Source organism: Convolutriloba macropyga, chromosome 11, assembly GCF_964194025.1.
Source record: "Convolutriloba macropyga chromosome 11, txConMacr16.3, whole genome shotgun sequence".
In the NCBI taxonomy this organism is placed as follows: Eukaryota; Metazoa; Xenacoelomorpha; order Acoela; family Convolutidae; genus Convolutriloba; species Convolutriloba macropyga.
Window position 1 is genome coordinate 43,988,152 of NC_134478.1, and position 12,053 is coordinate 44,000,204.

The following is a 12,053-nucleotide window of genomic DNA, read 5'->3' on the forward strand; positions in this document are numbered from 1 at the left end:
GCTTTCGGATACCCGCTTTCGTGTGGCTTTCGTGTTTCTGACAGAATTTAAAAGTTGTTTTTCCAACTTTGAGAATTATTTTGGAACATGCTACGCACAGATCTCGCATGAGCCGTCTTGTTTTAATTCATACTAGGATCAAAATATGATTTCTTTGGTTTCATACTAAGATGGTTCTAAGAAATCATGAACGGACAGTAGGAAATCATATATGATCCTTGTATGTAATGAAAGAAACTTCAATCCGGGTGTCTTCTAATTAAACGACTGCAAAAAACTTTAATTAGTCTTTTCAAATGTCATCTCTGAGATTTTCAACCGGGGATACTTGGTATTGTGAACGTCCTCTTTTTTTACTTTTGATCTTTGCTGTTTTTTTCCACCTAAAAAATGAAGTGCTCAAAATGTTGCAACGTCATTGGTGCCATTTCTCGTCATATCTACAAGCATAAGAAACGTAATAAGGAATGAAAGTTGCTAACAAATAGTTGCCAATCAGATGTAATTAGCACTAATTTTACTAATTTCTTGAATTTTGTAATTTATGTTGCTCTCACATTCAGTAATTTTAGCCGTTGAGTTAAAATTTGCACATTGTTTTTTGTTATTATTGGACAAAATGCGCAAATGCGTTTCTCCAATATCTGCTATCAATATTAATAAATTTTGAGTATATCTTTTGATATCATCGTGACACTTTTAAGGAATATATCTGAGTTAATTGAAATATTCTTTCTCTTTTCTATCAAATTTAGTTACTTTCGCTTCGCGAAAACTGTGTAGCAGTTCTTAGATGTTTGTTAATTTCCGATGATTTGATTATAATTTGATACTGTTGTTCTTCTTGATCCTTTTTTTTGTTTTTTATCCCTGAAGCATTCTGATAAATATGTTGGCAAATGCTTTTGTTGGCAATTATCAATAAAATGTATCGACTTTCGCTCTGGGGTCTTTTCGCGTAACAAACTAGTTCGTTTTACTGCTCGTTAATTCTATTTTTATACATGATTTCATTTAAATAAGGAATGAAACCCAATTTTTGTTCCTAACAACCAACTGCCAAAGAGTATTAGTTAGAGCCAACCTTTCTCATTTAGTAAAAATTTGTATTTTGTACTGCTTCTATACTCAGCAGATTTAACCATTGGTCCAACTGGTTTCACATCAATCGCTTTGTTGTCGTTGTGTTCAGCCAACATGGGTTTCTGCATTTTTCACAAAAACTGTCATCAATATTTACAACTTTGGAATATAATTTTCTGACATCATCGTCTCTCTGGTGGCTACATGTGTCCGATTTAATGGAAGCATTCTGTTTTTTTTTTTAAATTTTGTTCTCTTAACCCTCTTAACCACTGTTGTGTTGCAAAATGTAGTAGTCCTAGTTGTTTGGAAATTTCAATTGATATTGTTTTAAATCGATCCTTCCTATCTGCGCCTTGCCTTTTTGTTTTTCTCGATTAATTATTGTAAAATCGTTAACAGAGGTAAGTCGACAATTATAAATGAAAGATACATGGCGACAAGTCAGTGTGTGGCCAAGAATTATTACTGCTTCTTAACTAAATGTTTTTACCTAACACTTCAAAGACATAGGAAGTAAAAATGGCTGGACTGTTTCTAGAAATTTTGCAAATGAACGGTTGATGGTTTTATTAACTTTTTGATAGAATTTCTCTTCAGTTGAAAGCCAGCACTGGGTAGGAGCAACTTTTACAACTGTAAGTTTTTGATTTCTTGGATGGCTTGTTTGTTTTCCTGTTGAAGAGATGCTATTTCATTAAGGGCAGATAACTTTAAACGTTACAAAAAATGGAGTATGAATGTCAAAAACAAATGGCACCGCTGAAAATAACAAATTTGTAGAATTTGGAAACTTGTTGTACGTAAAATTCAAGTAAAATTTTAACGTAAGAAAAGTCGGGAAAAAAATTTCATTGGAGTTCAGAAAAAATTTTTAGTTCCCTAAAACAAATTTTTTGGGTTGTTTCACAACTTTGCAATCTAAATGTCAATAAAAGTATGGTCTTTTTGAGGCTTAAGTTTTAAAGGAACAAAGTTTACTCTTACTTATAAAAACCCTTTTTCGTTTTTTTCCAACTCTCTGGTTCTTTTTTCTGTTTTGCATTATAAAACAACAAAAAAATCTCAAAATCTGTTTTGAAAAGCCATAAACTTTTCTCTGCTTTGCTGGTCTTCGAATTTAACACTTTCATCAAAAAATATTTTAATTGCTATGTGTAAATGTCCATCTCTGAGATCTTTAACCGACACTTTTTCTCGTGCACGTCCAACTTTTTGACCTTTGTTTTGCAGCTATTTTACATAAGAAATGAGTTCCCCAAAACATTTTAGTTTTATTGTAGCTACTGTCAGTTTGATTTCCATGCACGATTTTATTGAATGGTTCCAAACAATCAGCTGCCAAAGGGTATTAGTTAGAGGTGACTTTACAAATTTACTGAAATTTTTACTTTGTATTGCTCTTATATTCAGCGAATTTAACCATTCGTTCAAATGGTTGCACAACGATGGCTTTGTTTTTCGTTATGATCAGGCAACGTGCGTTACTGCATTTTTCACATCTTTTGCAACTTTTTTATATTGTTTTGTTAAGGGAAGCGTTCTGTTTCCTGTTAAAAAAATTGGTTGTTTTACTTTCGTAACGACAGTTGTATTGCAACAATTAGTAAAGCTAGATGCTTGAAAATTTCAATTGAGTCAATTTTAGTTGGATCCTGCTTATTTATGCGATGCCATTTTGTTATTCCTCGAAAAATTCTAAGAAAACCGTTGACAGAGGGCTCTGTCAACAACTATAAATAAAAGATACATGGTGACAAGTCAGTGGGTAGCCAAGAAGTGTTACTTTTTCTTCACTAACTGTCTAACATAAAACTTGCACGACACAGGAAGTAAAAATGATACTAGTGAGGCTAGAGATTTCGCAAATCAGAAGTTGCATGTCAATACTGGGCAGTATCAATTTTCACAAATGTGAGTTTTTGATTCTTTTAATGGTTTGTTCGTTTTCCTGTTGAGGAGATGGTTTTTCTGGCAGGGTAACTCAATTTGAACAGGTTCATTTGCAAAGATTCAGACGATGGGTGGTATTTTGAGATGCGGTATTTAGGTCGGCTGAATATAAGAAAAAAAAGTGTGATCAATGTTTTTTTTGTTAGAAAACTATTGACTGCAGTGGCTTTTATATATATATATATATATATATATATATATATATATATATATATATATATATATCAAATTGTAGGCTTTTGTTTGAGAAAGGGGAATTTGCCTTTGTGATTCGGGAGTAGTTTTTAGTGAAGAAGGAGTAACATTGTTCCTTGCTTTTTGTAAAAACTATTCTGCATAACAAATAGAAAGGTGAGCTTAAGTCGTTAACTACCGATAGAATTTGTATTTTTCAATATAACCGGTGGATTTTATTAAGAGGACCCGAAGGTTCTAAAAATTTGTAACAAAGTATTAATTCTGCGCGTAAAGTAGCTTCACGCACTTCTGGTTTCAACTGTTCTCGTCTCAACAGAATACAGTTGTTCGCTGAGAAGTTTTTACAGAAGCCAAATTTTAAGGTTTTATGGCTTCCAAAAAATTATGCGTTATCTTTAAGCGTTATCTTTATGCGTCATCTTTTTGATTAAATCTAGATAAATAGTAAAGTATTAGCCATTTTTGATGATACATAAAGACGAATTAACTGGAGTGTGGAACTCAGTCGTATCAAATCTCTATGATGAGTGAGAAATATGCGGACCAACAAACCCAAAGAGCTCAGCAAAAAGTGCAGCAGAGTTTTGGATAAAAACAGCTGGTGATCAGAGGAGGTTTGGGCTCTTATAAAATTTGATCGATGACATCGAGGAAATACCAAGAGAACAAAAAAGTACAGCAAAAAGGATTGATTGACTATATATTATATGAAGCGAAAAATTATTTGATCGCCACGTGGAAATGTGAAGTACCAACCAGCACAATGCAAGGACCTCGCCAATCAAACAGGCGACAGAAAAAATGGATGAAATTTAAAAAATGATGAGGTCGATAACCGTATTGATAAAGTTCGCAAAGCCGAGAAATTCACTAATGCGTAATTGCGTGTTAGGGCTCTGCTAACCCCTCCAAGCGCATTTGGCTCTGTTAAAAGTGGGAAACAGAAACAGGCTCTGCTACAATTGACAAACATAAAACGTGATGGGTTTCAACTGAAAAAAACTGAACTCTAATGGGCCTGCTTATTAAAAAAACATTTTCTGAAAATCTGGATACTAGTTTTCTAAAAAATATTCCTGTTGAAACTAAAGTCAAAACCCTCCGCGCTTTATTGACCTGTCGATTTCATGCCTGTTGTCATTATATTCATCATGCCGGTTATATTTATCATGCCTGTTGTCATTGTTGACTTTTTCATTTTTCTCAAAATGATGATGTAATTATTTCCGACATAAGTTTGAAGTCATGAGAGTTTTTCATGGAGTTTGGAGAAAGTTTCATAGTAATAGTTTTACAGTTTGCGTGTACATTTTGCTCATATTGCGCATGATTCAAAGCAACGATCTGTTTGGTTTTATTTATATTTTTTACAAAATGGTCTTTTAAGAATGACTGCTCTCATGCTTGATATTTTGGATGTGCCTTGGTTTCGCTGTTCCTGAATTTTAATCTATGGTATCAAAAACTAAAACGCTGAGCGTCGAAAAGACTAGTGTTAGCTAGCTGATAGCAAAAAAAAGAAAAGGATGTAACTAGAGGCGTTCGTCCGCTCGATGTTGCATGAAATAAGTTATGAAAAAAATAAAGCTGCACTCTGAGCAACCTAAAACTATACAGACCAAAAAGCTTATCAAACATTACCTAACATAAGAGAATTACCGCATAACCCCAAACACGTGGTATTTGTTAATCTTGTTTATTTCTGGCAAACAGACGCTGTTTAAAAAACTGAGAAAGGCTTGAACTAATCCAAATATAGATTTGTTTTATAATCTCAATTAAGAGTATATGTTTTACTTGAAATAATGGCTCTCAACTGTCGACAAGATGATGAACTTGAACGCTCGTTGGAGGGAGAAACCATGTGACTACCACATGTAAATGTGCAGTACTTGTACTATGCAATGATACTATTGGTCAAACAGGTGAAACAAAAAGCTGGATGAAATGAAAATTTTCGATGAGGTTGATAACTGCATCGGTATAGTTGTCGACAAAAATTCTCAAAAGCGTAAATGAGTGCTAAGAATTGTGCTCACCTCCTTAAGCCAATTTGCCTCTCTTCTATGTGAAGAACAAAAAATTGAATAAAAAATATTTGCAAATCTTTTCTCTGATGAAGAGAAACATTTCGTTGAAAACATGCTAGGTTTCAACTGAAAACACTAAACACGGATAGGAACCTCAATTGAAGCGACACTTTCTGAAATTCCAGATGGCGTTTTGAATATCATATCTAAACTAAGAACAAAACTAAGAACAAAATCCTCCTCTTCTATTCAGCGAAAAATTTTTTTACAAAACTATCATGTTTGTTGTCATTATTGCCCGTTTCAGTTTCCTCAATATGGTTAAGTAATTATTTTTGGCAGTAGTTTGAAGTCATGGGAGAAGTACTTTGTTGTTTACGGAATTTTTTTTTTTAAGTTTTGGAGAGAGTTTCAGAGTAGAGTTTGGATGTTACATTTCTTCATCTTCCGCAAAAAATTCGCATGGCAAAGATTTGATAGTTTTCTTTTAAATCTCCTTTTCAAAATTGTTTTTTTTATATTGACTGCTGTTTTTTTCCTTAAAAATTTTGGTTGTTTAATAATTTTGTTTCAAATGAATATGGTATTCTAGCAAAAATAGAAATTCTGAATAACGAAAACACAAATGATACCTCGCTAATAATATAGAAGAAAATGGTGAATCTAGAAGCGATCGTCTGCATAATTTTGCGAACAACAATTTTGAGATAAAAGAACAGCACTCTCCGCTTAAAAGCGACTTCAGCAATTCTCCGCTTAAAATTAGAAACTATTCTCTTCCCTGGTAAAATCTTTGTTATTGATTAGGCAGAATCATGAAAAATCAGTTGAGGGGAATTGATTGTCCGCTGAAGGTTTGCTTTATATTGCAGATAACAAAGAGGAGAAAAAAATTGGTGTGTTCCCGAGAGAACAAAAGAGCCCAAATTAACAGGGTTAGCCGAATATGCAAATGAAATGGATTGTACGCTTCAGGTTGGAGGAGACAAATCGAAATTTGTATTCTGAGAATAGGTGTTTTGAAATTTTATAAAGTGCCAAACCTCTTAAAAGATAACTTTGTAAATAACTTGATATCTGAAAGGAAGATAAGTTCTCATGATGCAGTAATGTCTCCGTATTTCTGGTTGAGAGGAGCAATATTTGATAATTTACGTTCCTATTTGCCAAAACAACAAAATCAACTATACATATTCGTTGTGACCCAATTTAGTTTGAAATCAAAGTCCAAAAAAGGTTTTTTGTGCGGCACTAAAAACAAAATTTTGGTAAACTAATCCGAGGAGATGAAAAGGAGGCCTTAATTTCTTCGAAGGGAAATCAAATGAATAGACGAACACCAGATATTGGAAATATGAGAAAACGTTCGTATTTAACGTAGAGGTTTAAATTTTTTGTGACAAGATAATCAAAAATTGACGATGATCTGATTAATCCGCCCAGTGCTTTGATCTTAACACCATTGAACGACGTATCCTGCAATACTAGAGAAATGAAAACAGCATGCAGAACATTAGAAATTTTCTTTTCGCACCATAAGGCAATAATTAATTAGGTTTCCTCTATATCTCTTTTTCAATACTTTTTTTAAAAAATGACCGTTGTTACTTTTTATAGTTTATGGTTCTTTCAGTTTTTACTCTCCACTAGAAGTCAGGAATTATGTTTTTCCCCGTTGATATTTCTGTTGTTGATGTTTGAGAATCATACAAAAGCAATTGAGAGAAAGTGATTCGCCGCTGAAAGTTTGTTTTACCTTGAATATAAAAAACAGGACAAAAAGTTTGTGTATTTTTTAAAGAGAGCAAACAATTCCCAAACATGATGAGTAGGCAAAAGCATATGGTTGTAGGCGTAACATTGGATATATGAAAACCAAAATTTGTATTCTGAAAAAAGTTACTTTGAAATCTATAGTTGTATAAACCGCATGACAAAATTCTGTGAAAACAGGTAAAATTGTCATACAGGAACAAGAGAGTAGTATACAACAAGATAACGTTTCAGAACTTCATTTCCGACAGGAAAATAAACTCTAAACATGCAGAAAAATTTCTTCCTTTTGCAAAATTTATTCTTGATAAGATCAATCTCTGATGAGTTATGTTCCTATTAGGAAAAACAACAAAATCAACAATTCGCTGTGATCAAAACTAAATTGAAATCGATGTCTAATTGAGGCAATTTTCGAAGAATTAAAAACAAAATTTTTATTAAACTATTCCGGGGAGATGACAAAATGATGAAATAAGCAGACGATATTAACAAAAAATAAAGAAACATAAAACATTGGAAAAACGGCCACAAGATCAAATTACGAAGATTTTAAATTATTCATGTGGCATGAAAAAAAGTTTTATGAGTTGATTAATCAGCCCAGTGTTTGTAGATCGATTAACGTCGTAAAAAGCACTGCTAGAGAACAAAAATATTATGCAGAACATTAGATATCTTCTGTACGAACATCAACACATTCCAAGCTGCTTAGATGTCGAAGAGCCATAAATGATCAGTATAGTATTTTCTGCGACTTGGTTTTTTTGGGGGCGTGAAAGAGAATAAAAGTATTGCTCTGTTGCAAAAGTGGGCAAAATTTTCATATAGAGAACTGAGACTAGACTTTAATTGGGATCTGTTCAAAATATTTTTTTAGTCGTTGATAGTGAAATGAGATATCTGTCACTTCAATGGCAATTGAAGATCTCCGAAGCCGTATCACAGGCGTCCCTGGCCAATTCCTAACTCAAAAGATGATAAAAAAACAATAAAAGAGAAAATATTAAAACAATTGAATTTTTAAAAAGTGAGCGCAAAGGAAGCATATTTTGGGAAAAGTATAACAAAGCATAAACTGTGATAATTGGAAAACTTTCTATTCAGTAAAATTTGGGTAAAATATTTCGCGAGAAAAGCTAAAGCAAGTTTTTTTAAAAATTATCTGACAATAGCAATGGCGAAAGAACCCAAGCTTTATATGTAATTTAAATTAAATCATTAAATTTAAATTATATCAAGCTTTAAGAAAAACAAGAAATCAAACTGCGAACATTGAAGTCTCGAACATCAAAAGTTTTGTGTTGGAATATCAACAAGCTTGGCAAATAAGAGATCTCCGGTTTCTGGATCTAATTTTGTGTCAAACATCAATTCACATTTTGTGATGTGTGTAATAAAACGAAAAGTCTGAAGACAGAAGTTCCTGTAATAAAAAGACGTCCCGAATAAGTTTTAAAAGATCATCAGTTTTTTTGTGCTTGGTGCATTTACTTTGTTTTGTTACGGTGCATCGGAGAATAATTATTTTCGAAAATGATTGAAAACGGCTAGAGTGGTACGTGTACACAAAAGTGGCCTTAGAAATGCCTACTCTTAATCATAGACCCATATCACTATTACCTGTCAATGGAAAAGTATTTGAAAAGAAAAGATTCTGAACTCTCTTCCGCTACTTGTGGTCATCAAATCTTACTACTGAAGATTAAAAAACAGTGCGTTGGAGCAAAACTTCTCCGCACATTTTAAAAAATTTTACGAGATAGAATGCAGTAAGTTCAAATCAGAACTCAAAAATGCTCGTCTAAACGAAATCAAAGAACTCTATGGGTTATCACAGGGCTCAATTGCAGGACCTTTGTATTTTTCATCAACTATATCCAAGATCTAAAAAACGTGTCCAAAAATCAAATGATGCTAACTGTCGATAATACTAACGTATTTCTGAAATAGGTTGACTCGGAACTAGAATATGATTTGTTTAAAATATCCACGTGACTGAAGGAATATGATCAATTTAAATAAAAAGAAAACCACAAAAAATTTAAGCTACGGGAGACTTTCAGTATGGCGTTTCAATTCAGACTGAAAAATTAAGAAGCTCAGAAAATGCAAGTTTACGTTTATGGTTAGATTCAGAACAAAGTACGAATCCACACTTTTCCTCTGTTAAAAATACACGCAACAGAGTCATCAGGGTTTTGTGTAAAGTTTGATCTCATCTCAAGTTAGAATTATCGATCAAATTTTATAAACATTACATACAACCGCTGTAACAAAATGGCGTATTAGTCTACGGTGTAGCAAACAAAACAAAATGAAGCCAATACAAAGACCGTAAAAATGATTGTTGAAAAATGTTTTTCGTAGAAATATATGCGGAGAAACTTTTAGAAGTCCAAAAAGAAAAAATTTGAAAAATATAGAGTGAAACCTTTTTTTCCAATTACAGCTATATGAACTATCAAGTCTCTTGGACCGAGTGCTTAGACAGAATTGACAAAGTGAATCGCAAATATTTAATCACACAGAGATAATAGGCAAAGTTGGTTTTGGGTGAACAAAGTATGAAGGAATATGCCTCGACATGTATACTTACTAGAAACAGCACAAACAAAAATTTCTGGAAGAATCTGAATACTATACAATGAATTTATCAAATTTGATAGAAACATTTTAAAAAATTGATGGAGATCTAACTGAGTTTAAATGAATAGCATGTTGAATAATTTACTATAAAAATATATAAAAGGTTGTGATACTTTTCAAAAACGTTTGGGTAGGAGTTCAATTTTTTTATCTATAAAAATTTAGATGGTGTTTTTGGGTGCATCCGCTAGTTCGCACAATTTTCGGTTTTTAAACATAAGAAATCGTCAGTGTCGTCGTGTTATTCTGGCCAAAAACGACGAAATTTCCTATGATATTTTCATCAGTAACATTTTTTTCTTCGGTATTTAACATATGAAAGATTCGGTATCGTCGTTTTTAAACTTAAGATGATTGGTATTGTTTTGAGAAACCCGAGGATCTTTTGAACTCTGGGTCTGAAAAGCAGATTACTCCAGCAGACCGAACAATAAAAAAGATCGGCATTGGGTGTTTTGAAACGCAACCAACCGTCAAAAACATTGATTGCAAACTAAAAGAAAGTGTGTAGAAACTCAGTGAAAGTGAATTAATCAATAAAAACATTCATCAATGCTCAGCAAGTATATTACCTTTTTGAATTCAAAAATTAATCAAGAAATCTATACTCGTTCAATTACTATTGTGAATGAATTTAAACAGAATCTTCAGTCAATTTGCACATTCTTTCAGAATTTTTTCGAAGAAGATCGTTTGAAATTCCGGCAAAAAAATTGTACATTAGCGTTTCCCTACATTATATACAAAAAAATTAAATTTTCCAATGGAAAAACCGGCAATCTCTTACGTCTGAAGCAAAACATATCGACGATCTCTTACCTTTAAATACTGAACATACCGAATCTCTCTCGCGTCCAAAAACGTCCATACCGAATCTTTCTTACGTTCGTAATCGACAATACCGAACAAACCGAACATACCGAAGGGTCTTCTTTATATAAAAATAAATTGATAATTGAAAAATAAAGTCTCCTTGCGACACAAAAACAGGTTAAATACCTAAATTGTGTTTGGTTAGATTTGGTGCTCAGGGGCTAGTAAATTTTTATCATAATGTTTGATATTTTTGTATCAATCTGAAAACGAATTTATTGAAATTTGTTGTTACTTCTTTGGAGTTTCTGGTGATTGACGATGTCTTGCTATAAAATCACAGATGTACAAATTCAGTTATGACAACACTAAAAAATATGTTAATGTCAGATAGGAACATATTTTAGAAGAAGTGTGGGTGAATTCTGAGATTTGTTTTGAGAATTATTTTAAGAATTAGCTATTTATTACTGTAGAGAGAAGTCCTTACTTCCGATTGGACAATGGTATCACACAATAGACATAATCTGCTGCATTTTGACTCGGGTTTTCTCATGAGAAAAGCTCAAGTACTACCTTTAGATAAGTTTAAAATGTAGCTTTACACCTAACTTTAACTCTAGCTTGAGTTCAATTTTGATGAACTCCCGAAATTTAGAACTATTTAATGATCCTTAGAACTATTCAATAGTTCTAAGGATCATTAAGAAGAGGATACTAACTTGACATGTGCTTCTTTATCCAAATTTTAAAATCTGGATTGTCATTATAGGAAATAAGTGAGTTGACGCAGCTTTGTCCATCAATGTTGCATTCCATCAGTTCTGGGTACGGCTGATTGGGTGTAAAGTCTGCGACCTCTGTTTCTAATAGTTTCTCGCGACGCTGAAAAAACAAGAGACGTCTCTCGCATAAATTTAAGTGTTTGATGAAAATATGATCTGTACAACATTTTGAACTTTCCATCCAGTCCAGTAATGGAAGTTACTGAATGCTTTCAATCGAATTAATTGGAGACTTTCGTGCATAAGATCTAACACAGATCTAAATGCAGACCAGAAAACTTATCTCTGATATTAGACAGGGCAAAAAACAGTTTTCGTTTCTCCAGGGCCCTAGTCCATACCTAAACGTATGAAAAGACCCAATTAGTCTAGTAGGGGGGTCAATTTTGACCTAAATTACCCAGTCGAGGTACTTAGTTAAAGTCCAGCAAATGTCTTTTTTATAGAAATTAATTGTGGTGCTTGGTCTCTTAATGAGTCGAGCAAAGGTATTTTCACAAGGTCTATGGCTCAAGCATGGTTTTTTATAGGCTTATTGGATCGAGCATGGTCTTTTCATGGTTTGAGCAAAAGTCTTTTCATAAGTATGCTTTTTGACAAATTTGGAAGTGTTTTATATATATATATATATATATATATATATATATATATATATATGTGTGTGTGTGTGTGTGTGTGTGTGTGTGTGTGTGTGTGTGTGGTGTGTGTGTGTGTGTGTGTGTGTGTGTGTGTGTGTGGGTGTGTGTGTGTGTGTTTTGTGTGTGTGTGT

General features: G+C 33.0%; 1 protein-coding gene across 1 annotated transcript in view; it reads right to left on the minus strand.

The window, feature by feature from the left end:
- Nucleotides 1–12,053, minus strand: part of LOC142349629 (E3 ubiquitin-protein ligase rnf213-alpha-like) — a 119,548-nt gene that overhangs the window by 87,553 nt on the left and 19,942 nt on the right. The window contains exon 2 of the mRNA XM_075401329.1: nt 11,222–11,384. Within this exon, the coding sequence (XP_075257444.1) occupies nt 11,222–11,384 (163 nt within the window). The remainder of the gene's footprint in view (nt 1–11,221; nt 11,385–12,053) is intronic.